This window comes from Lissotriton vulgaris, chromosome 6 (assembly GCF_964263255.1).
Source record: "Lissotriton vulgaris chromosome 6, aLisVul1.2, whole genome shotgun sequence".
NCBI lineage: Eukaryota > Metazoa > Chordata > Amphibia > Caudata > Salamandridae > Lissotriton > Lissotriton vulgaris.
The window spans coordinates 562,170,826-562,198,533 of NC_141694.1; the positions used below are offsets into that span (position 1 = coordinate 562,170,826).

Here is a 27,708-nt window from a genome sequence, read left to right on the forward strand (position 1 = left end):
GGTTGAAGAAAAACTGCATGTTTTTATTGAATTGCATGGGGTAGTTGGCTAGATCTCCCAGTGACTTCTCTTATTAAACTTTAAAATGGTCTCTCACTTGCTGACATTACATGGACAACAATATGGTAAGTGGTCAGTACCTTTGTGCAGAAATAAATGATGATCAACTGACAAATGTATCATTTATTTATTATGATTTCTTTGTTTGCTTGAAGGCTTCGATAACAATGGCGCTGTTACAGGGCCCAGAAGCACACGGCACAGCAATCCTGAGGAACATGCAGCATACTATTTCAGTGCCTTTTCTAAAGATATGCTGGTACAGGTAGGTTTAAAGTCGGTTTGCCATTTTCTTTACCAATAATGACGGACTCCTTATTTTTAAAGAGCAATAAACGCTTACTGTTTTACACATTTGTTAGACACTTCGCAAGATCCAATAATAGTAGAAATAAATCACAATATTGTTAAATGCTATTATTTGTGAAGTTCTGTAGATAGTTAAACAAGCAGTAACAAACATTTGCAGAAGAAGGCGCCAACACGTAATTCATTTTAGACTGAATAGTTCAAATACTATTCTTGTTAAACATTCTGTCATTTACCTGGATTTTTTTTGGATTATTTAAAACTCTTTTTATTGAAAATAGAACAATAACAACAAGGCATGAATAGGCATACAGCTGGGTACGTGTTCAAGTAGGGGGGAAACGCATCACAATGTAATACAGAACATCAATCCGAGAAATAAGGGGGGGAGGGGAGCAGGGGGGAAACAAAGCCACTTTACGTTAGGATTAGGTAGCATTAGGAATGTCGGATCAGGGGGAGAGAGGAGCATCCAGAGCTTCGGTGAGGGGAGGTGCACACACATCGCCTCGGTACGCATTCCATTGACCCCAGATTTTACCCCACTTCCTCGGTCTACCACGTACCACATACACCGTTTTGTCACGAAACATACATCAGTCCATGTTCTCCTTCCATGCCGAAACCGTGGGCGGCCTCTGGGAGCTCCACAACTGTGCTATTTCTCTCTTGGCAACCATATTCCCCAGGGTCGCTCACTGAGTCTGCGTCACATTATAATCAGTCGGTTCCCATACATTCAGCAAGCAACGCCTGGCTTCGGGTAGTAGCGCAACTCCCGTGACCTCTGACATCACTGCATGCACTCGATTCCAAAACACTGCTATCTCCGGGCATTCCCAAATTATGTGGAGGAAAGTACCTGTTAAGCCGCACCCACGCTTGCACAATCCATCAACAGAATAACCCATCCGAATCAAGCGAGAGCCAGTCACGTAGATCCGGTGCAGGATCTTAAGCTGCGCGAATCGGAGACGAGCTGGAATAGCGACCTCCTTGGGCGAGGATATCGCAGATTGCCAGTCCTCATCATCTAATTCTAAACCGTCATTGGTCCAAACCTCTCTAAGGTGTACCAACAGGTCAGCACGGTCGTTAATCAATTTTTCATATATCAGAGAAATAGTGCTGTCTGGAACGTATCCATCGAGCACCCGATCTTCGAGTGGGGACGATTCCGGGATAGCAACACCTGCAGGAAAAACCGAATTCAACGCGTGGCGGACCTGTATATAACGGTAAAACTCCTTATCATTAAGTTCGTACTCTATCTTCTGCTCCTCGAAGGTCTTAATCCTACCTTTGGCCCAGAGGTCGCTTCTTTGCTAATACCAATATTATCCCAGTTCGCAAAGCCCTTCGTCCTCCATAAGCTACCCAATTTATCAGACGCATAAAGCGGAGTAGCCCGGGTCAATCGGTCCGTCCATCCCATTGCCGGGTTCGCACACTTCCACACTCGCACTGCTATATTAATGGGTCCCGACAGTTTACCTCCCGCAGATTTGGAGTAAAGCGCCCTGTTATAATCTCCACCCGGCAGCTGCCACTTATCCATCTCGAACGCAGGGTTCAAAACCGGACCGTACATTCCATGGTTGATCGCTCTCAGCTGGGAGGCCCAGTAGTAACGCTTGATATCCTGGAAGTGCGATACCGCCGTCCTACCAGGGGAGCGTCAATTTGGCGAGGGCGATTCGCGGACGTCCGCCCCACACCAACTGCCTCTGTAGACTCTCAACCTCACGGAAATAACCCGCCGGAATTACATCGAACGTGTTCTGAAGAGCGTATAAAAAACGCAGCAAGGACATCATTTTGAACAGGGCTGCACGCCCCAGAGGGGACAATGGCAGCCTACTCCAGGCCGCAACATCAGATTTTAACCGTTGGAGTGGAGGAAGCAGATTCCGTTCATAACGGACAACGGGGTCCAGTGTAATATATACCCCCAGATATTTAAATCCCGTCTGTGCCACCTGTATAGGACAGCCACGCGGTAAAGAGGGAGTGTCACCCGAAAGTACATAAACACAGGACTTAGTCCAATTAATCACAAGGCCGGAGTTCCTCCCGAACAAGTTCAGCACATCAATCAGTACTATCAAGAACTTTCGAGGTGACGAGAGATACAACAGGATGTCATCTGCGTATAATGATATTCGATCCTCAAATTCTGGGGTCCACTAAATACCCTTCATTGATGGTTCCCACCGCAGCCAAACCGCCAAAGGTTCCAAGGCGAGGGCGAAAAGAAGTGGGTACAACGGGCACCCCTGTCGCGTGCCCCTCCCCAGAACAAAGGACCTGGAAACCCGACCATTTACCACAATCTGAGCTAATGGTTCCTCGTATAGAAGCTTTACCCGGCCGATGAAACCGGAGCCGAAACCAAACTTTGCAAGAGCAGCCCAGAGATATGGCCATTCCACTGTATCAAAGGCCATTGTAGCATCCTAACAAACCAAGATGGCCGGATCACGTAGCGACGTCGCTCTCGCCAGGACGCCGTGCAGGCGTCGCAGGTTAAGAGCCGTGTTGCGATGTGGAATGAAACCAGATTGATCCGGATGGATCAGGGCACCAATCACCTTTATCAAGCAGTTTGCCAATAATTTAGCTAGGATCTTGGGCTCCGCGTTAAGGAGCGATATAGGCCTATAGGATGCGCAGCGATCTCTCGGTTTCCCCTCCTTATGAATCACCACGATGGTCGCAAGTCGCTGATCACGTGGAAGGAAGCCGATGTCTCGTGCTTCCAGGAACATAGCACGAAGATGCGGCGTCATTTTGTCGGGACGCAGTTTGTAAAGCTCGATGGGGAGACGTTGGGGCCCATTGCTTATCCCGAGCGGACGGATCAGATAGCAGCCGCCACCTCATCAACCGAAAATGCTGCGTCCATCAAGTCCCTATCTGAGTCCGATAGGCGCGGCAACGCAATGTCCCTTAACAGTAGATGGGAGCCTTCCTCTGGTCTATCGGAGACTGGGGAGTATACGTTTCGAAAATGTTCCGCAAAACACTCCACAATCTCAACCGGGTCAGTCACACGCACTCCATCCGCTCTCTCAACCACAGGAACTACACGACTAGCCCTCTCATTTTTGTCTAACCAAGCAATCAGCTTCCCAGCCTTGTCTCCCACATCGTACAGCCATCCCTGCTTCTCTCTACTAGCAATTCTAGCAGCGTCCGTTACCTGGGCTCTATAATCAAGTTGTTTGAGACCAAGGACATGAACCTTCTCCCGAGTGATATCCACGTCTAAATCCCCTTCCAACTCAGCTATTTCGGCCTCTAGGCGGACCACTGCCTCATGTTTACTTTTTTTAGCAGCAACGATTAGCGATAGCGCCTGTCCACGGATAACAGTCTTAAAAGCCTCCCACAATGAAACAGAAGAGGATACAGACCCCACATTCTCAGTGAAATAATGATCCAAAGACTTAACCAATTCAGACCTAGTTTTGGGGTTACGGAGATACCAAGGGTTAATCGGAGCCACTCGACCCTCAGCACCCATCTTCATGTCCATCAAAAGCCTCAGTGGGGAGTGGTCCAAAATACCCCTGGCTAGATGTCTAACTTTCCTAACCAAAGAGGCCTGCGCCGCTGGCATCAAGATACAATCAAGCCTAGAGAGGCTACCGTGAGCGCCAGAGTGAAAGGTGAATTGCGCCTGTCCCATATGCAATAGCCTCCAACAATCTACCAGTCCCAGCATCTGCAAAAATTCACCTAACCATGACTGTGATTTTGTGAGGTCCCTGGGGGGGCTGCGGTCCTCCCTACCCGAAACAACAGAGTTGAAATCTCCACCCATAATCAGAGTGCCCTCAGGGAGCCCTAAAACCACCTTCCCCAGTTCAGCGAAGGTAGTGGTCTGCAGCCCAGGTGGAACATATACAGAGAGCACTGAGATGGTCTTCCCCTCCCACCTACCAGTGAGCACAGCATAGCGTCCCCTATCATCAAGGATTATGTCGTCTACCTCCAGGGGGAGGGAACTCCTGACTAGGATACCCACCCCTCTAGATCCAGTGGTGAATCCAGAATGTCCAATCAGACGATATCCTCGCCGATTCATAGCATGGCATGTGTTGCCAATCAAATGTGTCTCTTGCAGTCAAACTACATCAGGGGAAAGGCGTCTCAATAGTTGTAACACAACGCCACGTTTTATCCTGTCCCCCAACCCATTGACATTCCAGCACAATAACTTCAACCCCCTACCCCCCATCCCAAGAGCAAGGGCCGAATCCACCCCATAGCGAACAGAATACCCAGATCAAGATGTAAGACGATGTGTTACCTTGAAACTTAATGAAACAAACCCAAACCTCCCCTACACCCCCCAACAAAGCCCAAAAATACACCCCTCCACCCTGCACCGCTGCGATAGACTCAAAAGCCACCCCAACTTGCAGTGTGGCTGTCGCCCAATTATTAAACTAGTCTACAAAAAGAAACCCGGAGGAGGAAGAGTCCCATTCTCCCTCGCCACCTCTGGGTACAGTATCATAAGTATCGCAAAAGTAATGAAACCACAGCTGCCAGTTCTGTACACTGTCCGAGAACCAGCTACCGCTTCTCATTCCTTTTCCGGCGGCCACCCTCGGCTCCTTCAGTCCCACCAGAATGTTCCGAGCGATCACGATCTGCAGGCAACGCGGTCAAGCCAGTCATTCATGTTCTCGGGGCGATCAAAGAAGAACGTCCGTTCATTGTGTTCAACACGTAGCCGAGTTGGAAAAAGCATCGCATATTTCATACCCATGTCTCGCAGTCACCGCTTCACTCTCAGGAATCCCATCCTTTGTTTCTGAACGAACTGGGTGAAATCAGGGTAGAAGCTCACCGTAGTGTTTTCAAGCTTCGTGGGGCCACCCACTCGCGATGCCTGCAGGATCGCGTCTCTATCTCTGAAATTGAAGATTCTGGCAATTATAGGCTGCGGCAGGGCACCCAGTTTCGGCTTCCCACCCGGCACTCTGTGTGCACGTTCCACCGGAAAAAAGTTGCTCAGGCCTTTGGGGGCGAGATGGTTTAAGATGAGAACCAAGGATTAAGAAAGAACAATTGAAGGAGTATTACCCGATGATGGGGATGAAGGCTTTGTCCAAGTGAGGAAGCATTGTTCCTTTGTTAGTAAACCCCTCACTCACCACCTAGTGGTGACTTGCTTCATCATCGGGGCCCACCCAAGTGGCCTAGCGTCACTTGGGTGTGCTTCAACACCTGATTACAGTGGAGCAGGTAGTGAAGTGTGGGATGGAGACAAAAAAAGTGAGTGTTAAAATTGTCCTGGTTAATGCTTTTATATCAATTTTAATAAAAAAGTAACTGGACAAAGTTAAAATATTGGTGAGATAGTAGTAGGGGAGTTACGGCCTACGTATCTCAACTATGTGTTGGTCGACATGTTTCTACCATATGGGGTGTTCCCCGGTATTCCTCAGGACCAAAACAAGGAAGTGGGAGGTGTGCGCCCCCTAAAAGACGCACCCTATCCTAAATCCTTGGTCATCCAGAAGCAAAATCCACTTCTGGGTAGACACACCTTGAATCTAGGGTGCCAGTAAAAACCTAGGGAAAGAAAGAAAGTAAATGTAGTAGTTACTATCCTGTAACGTAGTGCAGATTTAGGGTGCAAAATATGTGCAATCATCCTTGCTTTCCACAGTGGTGAATAAATACGTGCCTTCATCAGTTGAGAGCGTGTCTACCAGTGTTGTGGGAACGTGCTCATTAACGTGGGAGTAAAAGATGCAGAATGAATATATGGTTACAGGGATCTGAGTTGGCGTCCTCTGTGCGTGCCTAAAAAGCATGCTTCTGCCGTACAATAGAGTGCACTGAACTGGAGTGCTCATATCTATACCGTCGTGGAGCATACTGTGTCTACTGAAGGTATAACTGATATGTTCCTTTAGTACGAAAATATCCTAATCAGGAGCAGTGGTATACATATATTAAGACAAAACAGACTCAAACATACATATAACATAGAGATGAGAACCTCCACGAGGAGATCCGCGGTGAATTCTTCCGCTTTTTCTGGGACCCCAATGATACGTATGTTATTACGTCTGGCCCGACTTTCAAAATCCTCCAGCCGACGGGCGAAGAGATCATTAGAGGATCGTAGGTTGCGAACCTCCGCCTGTAAATCGGAGACATCAGTCGTAAGGCTGGAGGTCTTCAGATCCAAGGATTTGACCTTTTTGTTGGTTTTTGATAGGTCAGTCCTGATCAGGTTGACATCAATTGCCACGGTGTCAAGCTTTAGAGCCAGAGCCTCATATTGTTGACCAATGGAGGTTTTCATACTAGCAATGGCGCCCATGACATCGCGCAGGGTCAAATCATCCACAGCAGTTGAGGAGTCGCCGGCGTCCTCCAGAGACCGACTCGCACCACCGAGGGACCCTTTAGGATGGGTATAGCGATCCAATATGTTCGTTTGAATAGTGCCCCCACGGTGAACGGTCTTGGTCTTTCGCTTCTCGCTATCAGGCTTGCCCGCCATATTGGGTGCTGCGCCCCGAGTTGGCACACAGTGAAGTTGCGGGGTCCGGTTCCGGGCTGGCACAGCGATGCAGAAATAGGAGGAGGCAGAGGAACCAAAAACGAAATCGAAAGTTAACTCTGGGGTCGTAAGCAGGATCCCGTTGGCCGTTGTTGTTCAATTACCACCTGGGCCCCATGATGACTCGAGCCCCGGGCAGTTCCATGGAGCAGGCCACAAAAGTTCAGAGTATCGTAGTCGCGGTTCCCGGAGTCCAAATCAATTTCTGGAAACAGCTATTAGATCAGCTAGGTCACGTTGTCAATAACCCGTTGTCGAAGTCAGGATAAAATTCAGGATAGATGCGGGAGGTGGCAAGGGTTTTGGGAGCCCTGTGCTCACGCGACCATCTTGGTTGCGCGCAAAGCTCCTCCCTTACCTGGATGTTTTATTTAATAAAATCAACCTGCCACGCCCTCCATCCAAGATGGAAAATTTTAAAACTATGACACACTTTTAGGTCCATTATTTCTCTTAAATTGAAATGCATTTGACTAATTTTAGTATTAATCGATCCATAGTAAAGAGGTTTTATTTAATGTACATGTGCTGTATCACTACTAAATATTGATGTTCCATCTGATTTCCGCACAATATTGTTGCTTGCCTCTTTTAAAGCCTCTGTTCATTTCCATTAAGACCCCAAAAACACAGTTGTTAGAAGCTTATTAAAGCATCTCCCCTGAGTTTTATTGCATAAGTCCTGATAATCTCAATTTGTTTTAAAGAACTTTTTGTTACTTATATTAATTTGTATCCGATTATTTGTCCTTGCCGTGTAATGCTTCGATGACCTTGATGTATAAAAAGAAACTGCTTCCCTGATTTTGCATGTGCGGTATTTAACACTGCAATAATTTGTAGTGAGAGACATTCACTTCCTTGAAGGAAAATCAAAAGTCCATTTGCCTTGTTGAATTGTTTGTAGATTCATAGGTTTTCAATTCCTTGATCTCCCATACTATGTTAGAAAATGTGGCAGAAACATAAAATCTTGGCCCGTTATCTACCTTCGAGTAAGCAATGTGAAACCTGACTGCTCTTTTGTTATCAAATTATTATCAAAAGCCATTGTATCAAATGAGTCAACAGATGTTTCACAAAGAGCTTGCTTTTTGAGTCCCAGAAAGCTGTTAATGACCCTTTAAGTATGGGGTTGTTTTTCTGAAACTATTAAGCTCTATTTGGAGGAATAATGGGGTCTGAAAGGTATTCATAGTATATTGAAATTGGGTAAAGAATAGTCTAGACCATTCCTAGGCGTAATCACGTTTGTAGGAAACCAATCTGGGTCATAGGCTTCTGCGTTCTTTCCTGCCTTATAGCCTGCCGTAGCGGGCTATACCGGCTATTAAAGACCTGCTGCAGCGTTAAAGGCCCTGCTACGAAGGGCTATAAGGCTATTAAAACATTCTGCCATTAGAGGGCAGAATGTTCTAACAAGTAAAACAAAGCCTTTAGGGAGAGGGAGGGAATTGAAATCCCCTCAGGCTCCCTGAAGCCTTTGTTCACAGCCAGAGCTGTGAACAAAGAAACATTGGAATGTTGGAGCTCCATGTTTATACCAGCCATTATAAGCCCGGAGCACTCCATTGTTTTCAACGGAGCTTCCAACATTCGTATGTTCTATTAGAACATTGGAATGTTGGGAGCTCCATTGCAGACAATGGAGCGCTCCCTGCTTCTACGGGCGGTAAAGGCCTGCAGAGCAACATTCCAATGTTCTACAAAGGCTTCTTGAGACTCGAGGGGATTTATATCCCCTCGAGCTTCGAGAACCCTTTGTTTAATTTGTTAGAACATTCTGCCTTCTAGTGGCAGAATGTTCAAATAGCCTTATAGACCTTCGTAGCAGGGCTATACTGGCTATTAAAGTCCTGCTGTCTTGTTAAAGTCCCTCACCTTCGGCTCGGGCCTTTAACGATTCAGCGGGCCTTTAATAGCCGGTATAGCCCGCTACGGCGGGCTATAAGGCTATAATATATTTTAAGCTGTCTTTCTGTTACAAGTCTGTTTTATTTTGAAACAAAAACCCCCGGGAGGGGCCCATAGGCACAGCGTTAAGCCTACAACCTCTATCTGAGGCCGGCCGCGGAGGATATGCAATAAGGCCATGCACTGTGCATAGCCAAACTAGTTAACACAGCGCCTTGCCTACAACCCCAAGGGGGCCGGCCGCATGGCTTGGGAGAAGCTGGTAGAGTTATTCAGTGCTTATAGAGCCCCAATGCCAGGTCAGTGAGGATAGGTGGGCAGGCAACAAGCCCAACATTTAGAAGCAGCCCAACAGAGGCCACAAAACACAGGGGAGAGCTATGGAAGAAAGAAAGCAGGAGAAAGGGAAAGAAAGAAAGAAGTCGGAGACAAGAGATGAGAGGGATAGCGCGCTGGCAGGGTGGATGCGTTGGTCCGAGGGCGGTATCAGGTAGCAAAGGGCAGGCCCTAGAGCTCACATGCCGTGAAAGAGGTCTATGGGAGCAGTCTAGCGGGGTCTGCCGGGACAACGGCATCCTCAAAGAGGCGTAGGGTCCGGAGCCTAGTGGGCATGTATCGCGCGTGTTCCATTGAGCAAAGGTAGCGCACCAAGGGCTTCCAGACTGTGTCAAAGCGGGTAGTACGCAGCTGAAGTCGCGCAGTGAGAAGCTCCATTGCCAAGACGTGCCACAGCCGCACAAACCAGGAGGCAAGGGAGGTGCTTCAGTCTTCTTCCAATACAAGGCTATAAGCTGCTTGGCCGCACCTAGCATTTGCAGTGTTACAATCCAGTCGCAACGGGTGAGGGCCTTGAGGCCTAACACCCAGCAGGATCGTGGCTATGGCTTCAGGCAAGGGGAACCCCAACACCACCCTAATGTGGCTAAGGACCTCTTTCCAGAAGACATTTAGGAGCGGGCACGCCCACCATATGTGCACGAAGTCCCCCGTTGCAGCCCGACACCTCCAGCACAGCGGCTAAACATTGGGGAACATCTTATGGAGCCGCACGGGAGTGTAATACCATTGAGTTAGAAGCTTATAAGCATTTTCTCTCTGCAGGATACTCCGGTATACCTTGGGGATGTCTCTCCACACTGCGTCCCACTGAGAAGGTTCAATGTCCGCATTGACCGCTGTCTGCCATCGGCGCTGATATGGGTGGATGTGTATAAGTGGTGGGTGCTGCAGAATGCGATAGATCTGGGAGACCAACCGCTTGGAGCCCCCAAGGGAGCGTGCCAGTCTTTCGAAAGGGGTGAAGGCACGCGTGGCAGCCTGATACATGTCCCCGAGACCCAGTGCCGTAATTGGGCGTATTGCAGCCGTGCCGCAGGTTGCACACTGAATTCCCCGCGACATTGGTCGAACGATTTAAATGAGCCCCCATCAAAAAGGTTGCAGATCACCCTGCAGTCCCCCTGTATCCAGGTCTCAAACGCCCGAGTTTGATAGGCCGGGGGAAAGTGGGGGTTTGCCGCTATGGGAGTATGGGGAGACGGAAACGTAGAGAGCCCCCTGGATACCGCAGTGGCATCCCAGATGTCCAGCACCGTTTTCGTGGGTACTGCAAGGTAAGCACTCCTGGAGCGAGCCGCCCGGTGGATGCACGGTAGGTCCCAGATGGTGTGTCCCGTCACCGCCCTATCCATATGCAGCCATCCCTTTTCACTCTCTCTCACCCCCCATTCTATCACAAATCGGAGATGCGCAGCCCAGTAGGAGTGGACCAAGTTAGGGCAAGCCAGGCCTCCTCTGTCTCGCGGAGCCATAAGAATTTTTTGGGAGAAACGTGATCGCTTACCGCCCCAGACAAAGGATGTAAGTTCGCGTTGTAAGCTTCGGATGCAGTGAAGCGGGATCGGAGTAGGAAGGCATTGGAACACATAAAGGATTTTGGGGAGGATCGACATTTTGACAGCATTGAGGCGGCCTAACCATGACAGCATCAGGTGTTTCCACCGCCGCAGATCCTCCAGGACCTCCCTTCGGCAGTCACGCCAATTGACAGACGTCCAGTCATCCAGGGAGGGAGTCAAGGTGAGACCCAGATATTTGATATGGCGCTCAGCCCACTGGTAGGGCACAATCCCTTTCAAAGTGGAAAGATCCTCTGTTGGAATAGTGAGGTTAAGAGCCCAGGACTTATCATGGTTAATCTTGAGGCCAGAGGCTCTCACGAAAAGGCAGAGCGCCCTATGAACAGCCGGTAAAGAGTCCCGCGGATGCGTGAGAGTAAGTATCGGATCATCTGCGAACAGTGCCACCTTGTTGTCCCAGCCACCGTGCGTTATCCCGTGGATGTCCGGGTCACGCCGTATCAGTTCTGCAAGAGGTTCCACTGCGAGGGCAAATAGAAGGGGTGAGAGGGGACACCCTTGTTGAGTGCCCCTATGTATTGTTAGTGGCGGCGTTAAATCACCGTTGACCCGAATTCTAGCCTGGGGCCCTATATACGGAGCCATAACCCCTAGCAATCATCTTCGGACCCAGCCCAAGTTTACGAAGCACCGCTCTAAGGAAGGTCCAGTCCACCCGATCGAATGCCTTCTCCGTGTCCAAGGAGAGAAGGCAGGCCGGGATTTGCCAATGATGTACTTTCCCCACAAGGTGCGCAAATTTGCGAACATTATCTGCCCCCTGACGATCACGAATAAATCCGACCTGGTCAGGGTCTACAAGCCATTGCATAAACGGGTCTAAGCGTTTGGCGAGAAGCTTGGTGTATATTTTGAGATCCGTATTGAGCAAGGCGATAGAGCGATAGGACGCACACAATGTAGGGTCCTTCCCAGGCTTTGGTATTAGCGCTATCTCTGCCATGCCCATGTCAGGGGATGGTCCCACCTCCTCTGAGAAAGAGTTGAACAGTCGAAGGAGTTAAGGCCTAAGCTGGGTCTGAAATGTGCGATAGAAAGATAATGGCAGCCCATCAGGGCCCGGCGTTTCCCCCAGAGAGAGGTCGTTAATCGCCGCCGTGATCTCTTCCTCTGTGATGGTGCCTTCCAGCTCCGTCGTGATCCCAGCAGATAGTGTCGGTCGCTCATATCCATCAAGGACAGCCGCCATCGCGTCCACCGAGACAGGTTCCCTCCCATACAGAGAGGTATAGTAGTCCACAAATGCAGCCTGCTTGGATTTCTCCGAGACTACTATCGACCCATCCTGCAGTCTAACGCTAGTGATGTGAGCCTTGGCGGCGCGCACTCGTAGCCTTCCCGCCAGCAATCGGCCTACCTTGTCGCCACCTTCAAAGTACCTTTGCTTTAAGGCCAGTTGGTGCGTAGGAGCCGAAGTTGCCCTCTGAGATTGGCCAATCTCCTTCTAGTGTCTCGCGATGACCGCTCCCGATCTTGCACCTCGGTCCTCTTAATGTCCGCAGCCAGTTCAGCCTCCAGTTTGCAGGCAGTGCGCCTCCTTGCAATCGCCAGAGAGGTGACGTGTCCCCGGATCGTGGCTTTGAAGGCATCCCAAACCACCGGGAACGGCATTTCCGGAGTATCATTAGCAGCAAAATAGGCGTCTATGGCCTCCCGGATGCTTTCCACATCATCAGCATCTCGAAGGATGCTCAGCAGGAAAGACCAACGTGCGGCACGCACGGGACGCACCGCCGGGTCCTGGAGGAGCATCTCCACATGGGCATGATCCGACAGAGTGATGTCGGAGACGGAGGCTCCCATTGCGTCTCGGAGCAGCTCCAGCGACACAAAAAGGAAATCGATACGGGAGTAGGATCTATGGGCATGCGAATAGAATGAATAGTCTCTAAGATCCGGGTTATGATAGCACCATGCATCTAATAGTCCTAAGTCTGCAATCGGTTTGCGCGGCGCGGAGGACATTTCCCCAGAGGCGTTGGATGCAACTCCACATCGATCCATGTCAGGGTCCCACACTAAGTTAAAGTCCCCTCCCAGGATTACTTGCGGGTCTCCACATGGAATCTGATCCCTCAGGAGCGACTGAAGATATCGGTCCTGCAACTGATTAGGTGCATACACGTTGCACAAAGTGAACCTGCACCGCCCTGCATATACTGTGACTTTGAGGAAGCGCCCATCCCCACTCTTATAGGGTCCGGAATCTCCCCGCCTGAAGCCAGCTTTGCATAGTATGGCCACCCCTGCAGTTTTAGTATCCGCAGCTGCCCAAAACTGGAGGGGGTACTTGGGGTGGGCCATGCAGTGTGTGTCCCCCCGCAGTAGGTGGGTTTCCTGGAGAAAAATAATGTCAGGGTGCTGTTGGAGGAGATAGCACCAAACCTGCTTGTGCTTGTTAGGGGAGTTCAGGCCCTTAACGTTGAGTGTCAAAACCTTCAGGGTCCTAGGTACAGGCGCAGCCATGGTATGCAGTGAGTAGGATCCGCCCACGCTCCCCGCTCCCACCAGTGCAGGGAGAGGTGACCAGGAGGACCCCCCCCCAGGTGACAACTGCCACCCCATCCCTGTCCCACCACCCACCGAACCAGAGAAAAGGAGAGAGAAGAGTTCCGAAGGAAAAAAAGCGAGAAGGAGGAGAAAGAGAGGAAAAGAGGGAGAAAGGGAACAATAAGAGACCAACCACGTCTCGTAGTTACCAAGGACAACCAAGGCCAGCAGGGCCGTTTCGGACTACCCCAGTCACCGGGCATCCTCTACCCAAGGGTTTGGACGCACTCAGGAATGTCACTCCCTATGGGGCAATATAGGGGGTACCCACATGTAGTGCAGAAGGCTCCTACTCCATTGGCCCCGCGGCTCGAACCGGAGTCAGGGGCACCATGCAGCTGGGCGGAGCAGTCAGGCATGTCAACGGTCAGCGTTCAGTCCCCAATGCAAAGCAGGCACTACAATCCAGGTGGGTCCTCTGGATGTTCAGGCCCACCACATTAATGACGTCCGTAGGGGGCCGTCCGCTGAAGCCGGTGGTAGTGCAACCCCAAGCACAGAGTAAGCCAAGACGTCCCCGGAGTGCAGGTCATCTGTGCCACCGGGAGATCAGTGCCTCTCACTGCGACAGCAGCTGAGGGTAGGGGTCCGGGCGCCGCGAGTGGCGCCAGCGCAGCCAATGGGCCAGTGCAGCGTCGCAGTTCAGTGAACATGAAGACGCCCCTCATCAGCGGCAAGGGACACGGAAGAATATACCACGTCAAGTTCCAGGTCACGGGGTAGACGGATGTGAGGACAGGCCCTCCCTGTCGTCCTCGAGGGAACGGATGTGCGCTATGATGTCCTGCTTGGCCTGCGATGAGGATTTCTCATCCACCGGAGGGGAGCGGCGATGTCGTCGAACCTTGGTCCAGTCCGGGCGAACAAGGACCCTCTCCTGTTGTTGCGATCTGGAAGGACTCTGAGCCGGCGACTCCCGCATCTTGAGGAGTTGGGCCGCCTCTTGGTAGGATCGGATGACCCTGCGCTTGTCCTCCCAGTGAAAGATAAGTGCGAAGGGGTGGCCCCACTGATAGGCAATGTTGAGAGCCCTCAACTTCTCCGTCACCGGCCGGAAAGCCCTCCGTCGACGCAGGGTGTTAGGCGCCAGGTCCTGGAAAATTTGTATTTTGTGGCCCCAGTAGGTGAGATTGGGCTTGTCCCGTGCCGCTTTCAGGATGGCTTCTTTTTCGGGAAGTAGTGCACCCGCGTTAAGATGTCCGGGAGAAGGCCCGCCCTGCCCGCCGGCCCATACACTCGGTGGGCACGATCCAAAGTCGGGGGAGGCATCCTCATCCCCCTATACCTCATGTAGGAGCTGCGCCACGTAGGTCAGGATGTCCTTCCCCTCCTCATCAAGCGGAACGCCTCTGATTCGGAGGTTATTGCGGCGGCTTCTGTTCTCGAGGTCCTCCTGCTTAATCTGCAGTTCAATGTTCTGGAACTCAAGGGCCTCCACCCTCTGCCACAGCCGCTCTTGGTCTTCTGTGCGCGCGTCCACGAGCTTCTCCAGGCCATCGACTCTGTCTCCCAGCTCAGTGACCTCTTTGCGCAGCTCCTTGACGCATGATTGCACTTCCGTGCGCAAGGAGCCTATCTCCGTCTTAAGTTCAGACATGAAGGAGGCCATAAAGGCCTGCGTCACCGGCGGTGAATCTGTAGCCGTCTGTGAGGGGCCGTGAGTCGACGCCGCCGCTCCAGTCTTGCCCCACATAGCCATCACGACTTTTCCTTAGCTGTCGCCGCCGAGGAGTCCGGCTTGCCTCCCTTAGATCTCGTCATCTCCAGATCGGTAGGTGGCAGCTAGCAGCATGAGCCACTAGATGTAAGCAGGGCGCAGTCCAGCGGGATCAGGGGGGTATGTAGTGGGGGGGGGGATCCACGCCAGGCTGCGCACGAATAACACAGGCAGAGGACAGGGCCCGGCAGCGTAAAGGGATGTTCAAGCCACCGTGGTCGGGGGCAGAGAGGCAACAGGTAGAACGCACACACTGTGTAGAGGCAAATCCCCAGTGGAGCAACGCCTCCAACCCCTCGGCAACGCACCGTAGACCGCTCAGGCAGGCTAGGCGTGGACCACCTCCACCACAAGGGCCCAGGTCCGGCAGCGACTTAAGTCCCCCCGGCCCGCTCCGCCGTCTAGACAGTCCAAGGCCCGTGCCACCACTCCGAGTGCAGGATCTCCAGGTTGCAGCGTGCAGGGCGGCTCCCAACGGCAAGCAGCACCTCCGTCCACCCACAATCAACCCCCAGCGACAGGTCCAAAAGTCCACAGAGTCTCAGCAACCCCCTACCAATTTCACGTTGTCAGCCAGGAGGTCAGGGCACAGTCAGGCAAGGCCCCATCTAGCTCGCTGGTGCGTCGTAGCTTATGGCAGGGTAAGGCCCGTCAGGCGGGGATCATCACATGGCCCATGGGCCCCAGTTTGAGTCGCCCGTCTCCCGAGGGGGGTTTACAGTACCCCACCACTCCTCACCTTGCAGGCCAAATCTCAGGGCAGTTCGCCGGGGTTTCCCGCCACAAAGGCACACAAGGGGGGCGGCCTGCGGGCAGCTGAAGATGCAGCTCCACCCTGTGTTCTCCGCTCCGGAGGGACGCTGGGTCTCAGCACTCCCATGCCAATCGCTGCCTGCAGGCCAGGTCAAGCACGCAGTGGGGGGAGAGGGGCGAATGGGCACAGGCTGCAGCCCACCAAAACTGGGCCGCCACAGATGCCAGGGTCAGGGGGACGCCCCCCACGTTCAGCTACAGGCGCCTCAGCCCCCAGCAGGTACAGCCCACCTCCGCCTCTGCGCCGTATACTCAGGGCGCCGTGTCCAGGCAGCGCCGCCACAACTCGCGTCCTCCACTCTGGATGGATGTCCAAGATGGCAGCTGGTGTGGTGTGTGAGCCCGTCTCGCTCTCCTAGCGCCGCGAACCCCAGGCAGGCCGGCACCAAGGGTCTCCGCTCTCCCGGGCCTCCCCACCTCTCACAGGGGTGCCCGTCTCCAGAGCCGATGCTCGCCACAGGGACCGATGGTCGGTCCGGCCCCGGGGTGCCGAGATCGCCACCGGTTCGGACCGCTGCAAAGCACACCAGGCTCCGGTGTCGCAGGCCAACAGCAGAGCGTGCACCGGGGCCGCCCTCAGATGTCCGCAGGTACTGCCCTACTGCCCGGGAGCCGCCGGGGGGGGGGGGGGGGGGGGGGGGAGTCCGCCGCCAGCCACACAACCAAAATGGCGGGCGCGACTGCTCGCCGGGGCTCCGCTGTCACTGCACAGCTCACCAGACAGCGCCTGGGATCTCCTCCGTCGCCCTCACAGCACCCCAGTCAGCCAGGGGTCTCCTCAAGCCTCAGAGACGGTAAGCAGCCCCCAAACTCCGCTAATGATAGCTTAAATAGGCAGCGGGGCACCGGAGCTCGTCGGAGGCACGACCTACTCCATTGACGCCGAAGACACGCCCCCCTTAAGCTGTCTTTTGTTGACATAGGCAAAGAATAATTTATCCACAAAAAAAGGGCCCAAGGGAAAAATATTTATAGACCTCCCACGTTTAAATCCCCATAAACCTAATGATCATTATACCTGAAAAAATGTGGTGGTCTTAATCAAACAAAAAGACAGTATCATCTTTAAACAGCTGTGTACGCCCTCAATCTCTCTGGACAATTATGAGAACGTAGAATAATTGTCCAGAGAGATTGAGGGTGTACACAGCGGTATAAAGATTATACTGTCTTTTTGTTTGATTAAGACCACCACATTTTTTCAGGTATAATGAAAGAATAATTTATCTCATGACACTTGACACCATTGTCTGCACTTAGCGCATGTTAGGTAGCCACAATCAGACTTCTACAGATTACTTCAATTTTAAACCCAGTCTTGCACTGATACTGGGGCAGCATTTATGACAATGTTTGTGTCTATAGTGTAAGCTATCAAAGACCAGAACTCTGTATGATTATGTTTTTCAGTGCACTCTTTATACTACGTAAACGTTAAGTTGGCTTGTTCTGTTGGCCTTCGTATATGTGCATTATGTTTATATTTCATTCTAATCTGCAAGATCAGATGATTCTTATGAGGATTGTTTTATATACTTCCCCCATCTATTACTGATTTTCTCGCTGGGGATCATTTAATTTTTTACTATCAGCTGATGGGCTCTGACTGATATTTAATAACTCCCTACACATTGTGGGTGAGTCCAGGGTTTGACCAAGCGCTGGGCTGGCAGTTTACAGATGTGTTTCGATTATTAGGAGCCCTGCTGGGGTGCCCTCTGGTGTCTGTGCATGGCTTTTGGATTAATGCGGATTGCGTGCTTGCATCCACTCTATCCTTGTTTGTTGGTTTGAAAATGAGTTGTGTTAGTGGCTTTCTTCTATGGCTCTATTTCCATAGTACCATTCAGTATATAATATATAATGCATAACGTTGTCAGTGGCATACGACAGAATGATGGGACACCCTGCAGAATGTTGTGAGGGTCCCCTGAGGCCCCCCATATCTCACAAAAATTCATAGACCTAAAGCTAAGTGCCCTCCCACCCCCGAAACATGTTACAGGGACTGCTGGGGCATTTGCTGTGCTCCGGAACATCTTTTATAAGACCTTTCCAATTTAGAAACACCCTCTTCATCATCATTTTATCATATTTATCTTAATCTCAGCTACAGCACCAGTGCAAAACTCCTCTACACAGCATGTAAGTGCTTATATTCATCACGTGGCTCGCATTTACTCCACACCGTCCTGATAGTGTTAGTTCATTAAGATGTCGTTTGCACTACTTCATGTTCTCTAGCCAGGGAACCGATTCCCCACATACGAGAGTTTTATTGTGCTACGCTTGACCAGTAGAGTGAAACCAAACACATTTCCAACCTCTCCTCCAGATAGAAAATTAAGGATGGTTGGTGCTTTTGTTAAACTCTTAATTCTTCTGTCAGTCTGGCCCTGCTGTCCAAAATTGCAGTTTTTCTGCTGGATGGCTACACACATGCCTTTTTGGACCTGGCCAACAAGATCCTGCTGAAAGCCCTGTAAGATTTTAGGGCCTCTTTGGCCAGATTATACATGATGGACAGGAGGCGGCCAAATGTGTTATCTGCACAGGCCTGGATACAGCGGATTGCCTCAGTAGGCTGGTCGGTACCAGTGTTGTCCTCCTTAAACAAGTATGGATGTTATCCATGGAATTTCCAGAGATATACATGCCTCCTTACTGGACAAACTTTGCGGTGGCACACTTTAAAGGCAGCAGAGCTATAGTGTGCTGGCAGTGCATGGGCCAGCAAGAGCATCAGTCTTCCAATTCCTCCTTCCCTGCCACAAAAGCCAGCAAACCACTTTAGGTTTTCCCTTAGTGGCGCATGCCCAACTAGTGAGGGGCAGGATTCAACATTTCATCTCAGGTTAGCGAGCTATCACGTCTAACAGGTGGGTCTTACAGATTGTTGAAAATGGCTATGATGTGCCTTTTGTCTACTCCCCGCCAACTGTTCCTGTCACCCCAAAATGAATTTCGGACGAGCACCTATCTATCTTGTTCCAGGAGGCGCACCTGTTGCTATCCAGGGATACCATTGAGAGGTACCAAACTCAGAAAGAGGTGACATTGTTACTCTCTCTCTCTTTTCTTGTCCTGAAAAAATGCAAAGCCTTCCCACCTATCCTGGACCTCTGGCCTTTGAATGCCCTTGTGCGGAAGGACAGATTTAAAAAGCTCACACTGACCTAGATCTTGTGTGCTCTGGACCAAGGCAACTGGATGGTGTCCTTGGACTTTCAGGACACATTTTCATATCCCCATCCTGCAGTCCCACCTGCCTTATCTGAAGTTCAAGGTAGGACAGGAGCATTTTCAGTTTACAGCGCTCCCTTTCAGTCTCACAAGTGCACCTGGAGTGTTCCTGAAAGTGATTGCAGTGGTCGTTGCACATCTTTGGAATCGGGGATAATTGTGTTCCCCTAGCTCAACAACTCGCTTGTGTAGGCAGACCTCTTGACATCGTTGCTGTTCACTATAAAAAAGCCAAAGTCTCACCTGATTCCTTCTCAGAGGCTTTCAGTCTTTGGGGTAATCCTGGACACAGTAGAGTTCAGGGCTTTTCTCTGCTGCAATTAGTCCAGGACATTCGGGTAAAGATCTCAATGCTTCAGGCTCAGTCTTGGATTACAGTCAGACAGGCTCTAAAGCATCTTTGCATCTTCGACTCTCCTTGTCAGCTATGTCAGGTGGCACATGCGACTTCTGCAATAGACCTTAAAGTTCCACTGAGGCTAGTACCAAGGTAATCTTGCAGGTGCTATCCAGGTTTTGGAGAAAACAGATCGAGATTTGCTGTGGTGGCTGCTCAAACACAATTCAGTGGCAGTCCCCTCTCCCTTCCTCACTGAGAGCTGACATCGGTGACAAATGCATCCCTCCTGGGGAGCTCATTTGCTGGAGGTGGCGTTCAGAGGTTTCTAGTCTCCAGTAAAGGGCTGGCTTCACATCAGTTTACTTGAGCTTCAGTCGATTCATGTAGTAGTTCAATAAGCAGGGCGGAGTGTGGCCCTTTGCTAGGAAGCTTTGCATCTTTGGAGGAGTTTGGAGTGACAAGGCATCTTTCTAATAGTAAACTACCTGGCAGGGTCCCTGACTGCCACGGCTAGCAAACTGAGAAGGCATATTTTGGCAGATCACAATTGGCATCTACAACCTGAGGAGGTGCAATGTCTCATCCAACAGTGGAGAGAACACTGGCTAGATCTTTTTTTCCACTGCTGAGAAAGTGTATGGTTGACTATTTTATACATTTAACTTTCTTCGTGAATACTTGTTAGGAAACACATTCTGGCTGGAATGGAACACAGGATTCCTGTTTACCTTCCTGTCTTTTACTGTCCTGCCTGTATTCTGAATAACGTCATGAAGAATGGGCCCTAATCATCCTACAGGCTTTGGATTGGGACAGGGGAGTGTGGTACCCGAAATTCTGGGTATTAGTGTCTCTCTTCTGATAAGACTGCCACTTTGTAAGGACCTCCTATTTCAGCAACAGGTCAAAGGTCCTCGCTGGAGAGTGATCGTCAGCAATTGACAGTGCTTTATTTGCCACCTGAAGTGGCGGATGTCATCCTTGCTGCCACGCGTCCCTCCACAAATTCCATTTATGCCAGGTGCTGGGAAAAATGTGTTACTTGGTATGGAGTTTGCAACACTAGGCCCTTATTAGTGAATATGTTAGATGCCCTTTTGTTGGTTTTGTATTTAAGCCAGCAAGCTATTGCAGTGGACACTATATAAAGGTTTGTTCATCAGCCTTTTTTGGCCTCTCTACATTTGTCGAACGAAACTTACTTGTTCAAATCCAATGTTGTGATGAGGTTTATCAAAGGTTTGACACATGTCTCTTTTCTTTTTTTTTTTCTTTCCAAAAACCTTTATTGTACCTTCAAATTTACACAGCTGAAGGCCTACAACCCAGTGGGCTGGTCGCTATAGCGATCTTGTAATCATCATGCAGCAGCATTAAGTCATTGTTAAAATGTCAGTCATTGTAAACATCAATGTAACTGCGCAGATGAAGAGGTACTTTATATTCAGCATAATATCAAACAGTAGTGGTTCTTGATTTTCTATTTTTACAAAAACAACAACAAATCAAAAGAAATTCTAGGAATCACATTGTGGTTATGTATTGATCGGTATCGGTAGTGTGTAACTAATTCGTGAAACGTTCCCCCCTTGGAACTCCTCCCGGTCCCTCTAGTACTGCCTGAGATACATGTTAGTGTGACTGCATCGGCTCCGTCGAACTGTCTTCCCTCGTAGCCTCCCCCATTCGACCCTGTGTATTATCATATAAAATCTGGCGAGACCCATGGTCCATGGCTTCCTCCCCATCATAGTCTGTAAGTACTATCATTCCTCCTCCCCCTCCCCATCTGACACATCCTGGTCCTCTTCCGGCAATGGATCACATATCTCCCCTCTGTACACATTCCACTTGGTCCAGATTTTGTTCCACTTCCCCGGACAGGCTCGGTTAGAGTATACCGCCCTTTCTGTTACCATCACCCTATCCATGTTCAGGCACCATTGTGTCTTTGTTGGCACTTCTGCCGCTCCCCAGCGCTGTGCGATATCACGTTTCGCCACCATCAAGCCCACCGTGACCCAAAGTTGACCATATCTAGATAGATCAGTAGGTTCCCATACATTTAGGAGGCACCTCTTTGGTTCAGGCAACAATGAAATCTCCAATGTCTGTGAGATTGTTCGCAGTATTTGTCTCCAAAACTCCTGAACCCGGGGACAATCCCATATGGTGTGAAAAAATGTGCCCTCCTCCCCGCACCCACGAAGGCAGTAAGGGTGTTGTGTTCTGTGAATGCGGTGTAGCATAGTCCTTGTGTAGTACACCCTATGTAACACTTTCAGTTGTACAAGTCTCAGTCGTGCGGAGATGCCTACTTCCTTAGGCGATGCTATCGCCTCATTCCATTCATGTTCGTCCATTTCACTGGTGTCTCCCTCCCATTTCACCTTCAAGGAGGTTATCGGGTCCGGCAAGTTGTTAAGTATTTTACGGTACGTGAGTGACGTTGCGCGTTCAATCATAAAGTCAGTGAGAAGGCGGTCTTCCAGTGGGGACGATTCTGGCAGAACCGTGTCCGGGGGCAGAGCAGCGAGCAATGAATGTTGTATCTGAATGTATCTATATAACTCTCTCTCACTCGGGTCGTATAGATCCCTCAATCTACTGAAAGGTACCACCCCTCCCCTCTCCCAGAGATCTCCCACTGTAGCTATACCTATAGTGTCCCAGTGTGAGAACCCCCTGCTGTTTCTCATGTTCCCTAGGGCTCGAGAGTCCCATAGCGGGGTAAGCTTGGTTATTCTCCCCTTCCATCCCAGAGCTGCTGTCGCTGTATGCCACAGCGCCACAGTTAGTCTGGTGGGCCCCACCAATTTGCGCATTTTGTGTAGGTCATATAACGGAGCCAGCAAACTATTTGTGCCCAATTGTGCCCTGTCGGCCTGAAATGCTGGCTCGTTTTGTGGAGTGTGTAGCCATTGGTTGATGGGTTTAAGGTGTGCCGCCCAATAATACAATTTTAGATTAGGCAACGCGATCCCGCCATCGTACCATCCTCTATGCAATTTGGGTTGTGCGATGTGCGCCGGGAGGTTCCCCCATAGAAGATTGGATACCATTGCCGCAACTTTCTGAAAAAATCTCGGGGCCACCGGATATGGCGTGTTTTCAAGTACGTACAAAAATCGGGGCAAGGCCATCATTTTATACAGTGTAGCCCTTCCTAATAGCGTTAATGGTAGCCCCGACCAAAATTTAACGTCCTGCTTGAGCCTTTCCAAGTGGGGCCCCAGATTTTTGTCAATAAACTCCGAGGGGTCCCTAGTAACCTGGATACCCAAATATTTAAATGACACACCTGCTATCTTCAGAGGGCATTCTGCACTTAGTGTCGGGACCTGTCCCTTCAGAACATACAGTTCCGATTTGCTCCAGTTTAACGTATAACCAGATACCCTACCGTGACTATCGCAAAGATGTAAGAGAGCCGGTACCCCGCTTTCTGGGTCCATTAGATATACCAGCATATCATCTGCATAGAGTGATAGCCGGTCCTCCCAGCCCTCCGTCCATCATATGCCCTTCAAGAGTGGCGAGGTCCTTATTAGAGTGGCAAGGGGTTCCAATGAGATCGCAAATCGCATCGGCGAGAGGGGGCATCCTTGTCGGGTGCCCCCCCCCCCCAGTGGGAACGTTCGCGAAATATGGCCATTTGCCACTACCTGAGCTACCGGGTCAGTGTACAACAGTCTAATCCATGCGATAAACCGGGGGCCAAATCCCAAACGTGAAAGAGCCTCAAACAAGTAGTTCCACTCTACAAGGTCAACTGCCATCTTGGCATCAAGGGTCAATATCACTGCTTGTGTTGCGATCGATTCCGCCCTAGCCAGTACTCCGTGCAGTCTGCGCAGATTCAACGCCGTATTTCTGTGAGGCATAAATCCGGACTGGTCCGGGTGTATGAGGGACGGCAGATGAGGCAAAATTCTGGTCGCCAGGAGTTTGGCGAGAATTTTAGCTTCTGCATTAAGCAGCGAGATGGGGCGGTATGAGGAGCAATCTTCAGGTGGCTTCCCTGGCTTGGAGATGGCTACTATAGTTGCCGTCCTCTGATCTGGTGGAAGTATGCCTTTCTCTAAACACTCTTTAAACATCGCTAGTAGATGTTTGCTGAGGCTCTCGGGCGTCGCTTGATACCATTCTATAGGTATGCTGTTTGGTTCCATTGCCTTACCCGGGTTCAACGCATTAATAGCCGTTTGGATTTCGTCAGCGGTAATGTCCGCTTCTAACTCAGTTGCCACCTCCGATGAAAGCGTCCGGACCTCTATCTGCTCTAGTGCTTCTCTGGCCATCTCGGGTGTTATCATGCGTTCAGGGGTGTAGACCCCTCGAAGTGGGCCGCGAGCTGTTCAACTATTTGCCCTGGATTAGTATGCATCCTCCCCAGATTGTCCCTCACTTGTTGGATTCCCCTGGAGCTTCCTCCCCTCTTGTCAAGCCACGCCAGCATCCTTCCTGCCTTGTCACCCACCTCATAAATCCTATTCTGAGTGTCGGATTTTTGCCCCTTGACCTGAAAACGTAAGTGGTCAGTGTACAGCTGCTGTTGAATGTTAAGTGCGTGTAAGGTGGCCGGAGTCGGGTGTTGTTCATGTGTCGTTGTCAACTCCCGCAAAGTTAATTCCAATTTGGCTAGCTCCTGAGCCTGTTCCCTTTTGTAGCCCGTGATTGAGTTTATGGCTTGCCCCCTTAAAACCGTCTTATATGCCTCCCATACGACCTCTGAGGAGCGCACTGAGTTTACATTCACGTTGAAATACTGTATCGTTACTTTTTTAAGAGCCTTGCGAACTTGGGGAATCTTGAGATATGTAGCGTGTATGGGGTATACGCGTTTGCGTGACTTCTCCTGAGTGGAGATCGTAAGAGTGAGTGGGGAGTGATCCGAGATTCCTCGAGGATGAATTTCAACGGTGTCTATATGTTGGAGACCATTGCCCAGGGTCAGTAAGTGGTCGATTCTTGACATACTGCCGTGCACTGCGGAGTGGAAGGTGTATTGTTTAGCATTGGGGTGGGTGTACCTCCAAACATCAGTGAGACCCATGGCTGTCAAGAACCGTTGGAGGCGGGGGGGTCCCCCCGTGGGAACTGATGTTGGGAACCTATCAAGTTGTGTATCTAAAATGGCATTGAAGTCCCCCCCAAGAATAACGTCCCCCTCGGGAAGAGTCAGTATAAAGTCTGCCAGTTTTGGGAGCTGCACCGAGTGAAGTGCCGGTGGGATATATACGGAAACCAAGTTAAGGAGCCTACCCTCCCACTGTCCCTGCAGTGCCGCGAAGCAACCTTGATCATCAGTCTTAGTTTGTAGTGGGATGAACCGTGAGGCTTTCTGAATCAGGATACCAGTCCCCCTGGACCCCGACGTGAAGTCCGAGTGGACCATCATCTTGTAACCTCTCCTATCCATGGCCTTGGTTGCCCCCCCGTCAAATGCGTCTCCTGTAGTAGTGCTATAGTGGGTTTCTGTCTCTTCAGTGCGGTCAGTACCAGTCCTCGTTTTACCTTATCACGCAGTCCTCTCACATTCCAAGTCAGTAATCGTAGGGACAAGCCCTGTGACTCTGTGTCTACTCTTACCGCTCCGGGTGCCGGGTCATCAGCCATTTGTAATTATGGGGTCCATGATATATCTGACATGGTTTGTGTCATGGGTGCTGGCTTCGTACCTGTTTAGTAAACTGCTGAGGGTCCTCATGGAGGAGCTAGACCAGTGTTGCATATACCAACCTTTTATCAAATCGCGCGTAAGCGTAAGATTTGTCTTCGACCTTACATGTGTATTCCCAACTGTGTCAAAACAACCCCCCCCCCTTACCCCCTCTCCCTGCACCCCTGCCTAACAGACTTCCAACTGCCCGCCCCCCCCAACTGAGCAGAGTGCTTAACCCATCCCACAACCAGAGTACTTGCGTGTAGGGGGGAGAGCGTCTCCCGAGCAGGCGGCATCCCTGCTTACATCCGGGACTAACCAGGCCAGCGTTCACATGCAGCTGTAAACCAGTATGTCAATGATCAAAGACAGCAGCCATTATATTTTCTAAGGTTCAGGTCATTCTTCTCCGTCGGCCCCTGCAAATCCATGAGACGGAGATCTTTCCGCTCCTCCTCGACCTGACGTTTGCGACCCTGTCCGGCTATCTTCTCTGTGTCCGTGGTTTGACCTATGAGTTCTCCGTGGCTGGTCCGTAGTGCGCCAACCCTCGAGCCAATCCCTGGCCGCATCTGGGGAGTCGAAGAACCAGACCTTTTTGTCCGCTACCACTCGGAGCCGAGCCGGAAAGAGCATCGAGTAAGGCAATTCTTTTCCTCTCAATGTCTTTTTCACCTCAAGAAACGTTCTCCCCCTCCTTGAGACCTCGGCCGTATAGTCTGGGAAAAAGGATATCCTTGAGTTCTGAATTTGGATCCCTGAAGTTGAATATCCTTGCTAGTATTGGCCTTGGCGGTCCTCCTGTCTTTGGCTTACCCCCTGGCACCCTGTGGGCCCTTTCCACAGAAAAGAAATGTGAGAGGCCTTTAGGCTGGAGCCGGGTTTTGATCATTTCCTCCACGTAGAGGTCCATCGCTCCCATATCTTCAGATTCCAGCACACCTAAAATTTGGACGTTGTTGCGCCGAGAGCGCCCTTCCTGATCGTCTAGTTTTTCTCTGAGTATTTTGTTGTCTGCTTGCAGTTTACCCATTTCGGTTTGCAGTTCCGACACATCCTCGACTAAGGACTTGGTCACCACCTCAACTTGTTTAACCCTCTCATTCTTGTTCTGGAGGTCTGCTCGTATCAAGGTAACCTCAGTAGCCGTAGCCCCCACTGTCGCCTGCACCTGAGCCAGAGCCGCCAGAACGTCCTCCAGTGTAGCCTTCTTCGTCCCTTCGGCTTCCGTCGTCTTCCCCGTGGGCTTGCGTTGTTCTTGGGGGGGGGAGTCTGCCTCTCATAGGCGAATTTGTCGAGCTTGGCCTGCGTGGAGCTGTGTCTGGGGCCTCTGTTCGCCATGTTGCGCCGCAGAAGAGCTTTCTAGTCCCTCACAGTGGCTCGGTACCTGGGTAAGAGGAGGGCTGTCCACGCGCCCACTGGTTGCTGTCTGCGTGGTGGTTGCAATAGGCTCTCCGCAGTGCGTGATACCAGCTTCACCCGGTGAGCCCTCGTCCTCCGAGTCTTCCTTTGGTGGCAATGCGGGTTCGGGCAGCGCCCCGCGTAAGTGAGAAGCAACTGGGGTGTTCCCCCGCCTCCCTCCAGGTGCAAAGGACTCCGCACTCTTTGTCAGTGTCCCCGAGCAGCGTCTCGGCTCAGTCAGACGACTGAGCCCACAAGAGGAAACAGTACTGTGGCCAGTTTAGCCGGGGCTTATGTTGCTTTACTTTGCGCTGCCCCGTGCGTCTGTGCATCACGGACCCGGAGCCCCTTCTCCCGAATTCAGGCGCTTTATCTCCACTCTGCGTGGCGTCGTTCCTGTCCCAGCAGTAAGAGGGAGGGGTTCTGACTCCTTGCCGGCTCTCAATACCGCCTGCACCGCGTCCCCCTGATGGTGCACCTCCAAATGTTCCCGCAAATAGAGCGGATCGCCGTCCACTCACCCGGGGGCTACCCCCGACCGCAGTATGCCAAGCATACCGACACCATGGGGCCCGCTTTCATTCCTTGGGGTCTCAGCCCACGATGTGCGTCCGCCGCCCAAGATGGCGGTTCCGCCCCTCCATGCCGCGCGTCCTCTGCGGTGTGTTCCGTGCAATTCCCCCTGCAGCGCTCACCATTACGGGTCTCCGCCCAGTCCTCTGCCGCTCATGGAGGTGCTCCGACTATGTTCAAACAGCTCAGCCGGAGGACCGGCACTTCCGGCCGGCAGCACCCGCCCAGACCCCGCTTCCGGTCGGATCCGTTCCGTCCACTACACCGCTGCCGCTGGGAGGACAGCAGGCCCCTCCTCTCTCCACGTCTTGCCGGCTGTCATCGGGCCGCCGCTGCCTTAAAATTGCTCCGTTGGGCGCCGCATGGACCCCGGACCCGGTCCACCCCGGCAGGCACTGAGATTTATCGGAGAAGTATAACGGATTTGTAAGGGAAGCCGCCTTGCCGCGGGAGCCTCCCTAAGCTGCGGCCGCCATCGTTGGCTGCTAGCCACCCCCCCCCACATGTCTCTTTTCAGTACTTTTGTTGGGTCACAGTAGGACCTTAACTTGATCTTGATATAGCTCATGTTTATACCCTTCAATCTGTTGCATAGCTGTTCGCTGCGTCTCT

General features: G+C 51.2%; 1 protein-coding gene across 2 annotated transcripts in view; it reads left to right on the top strand.

The window, feature by feature from the left end:
* Positions 1-27,708, top strand: part of DOP1A (DOP1 leucine zipper like protein A) — a 1,079,867-nt gene that overhangs the window by 270,081 nt on the left and 782,078 nt on the right. For both annotated transcript variants that reach the window (XM_086926553.1, XM_086926552.1), the window contains exon 8: positions 216-325. In XM_086926553.1, the coding sequence (XP_086782679.1) occupies positions 216-325 (110 nt within the window). The remainder of the gene's footprint in view (positions 1-215; positions 326-27,708) is intronic.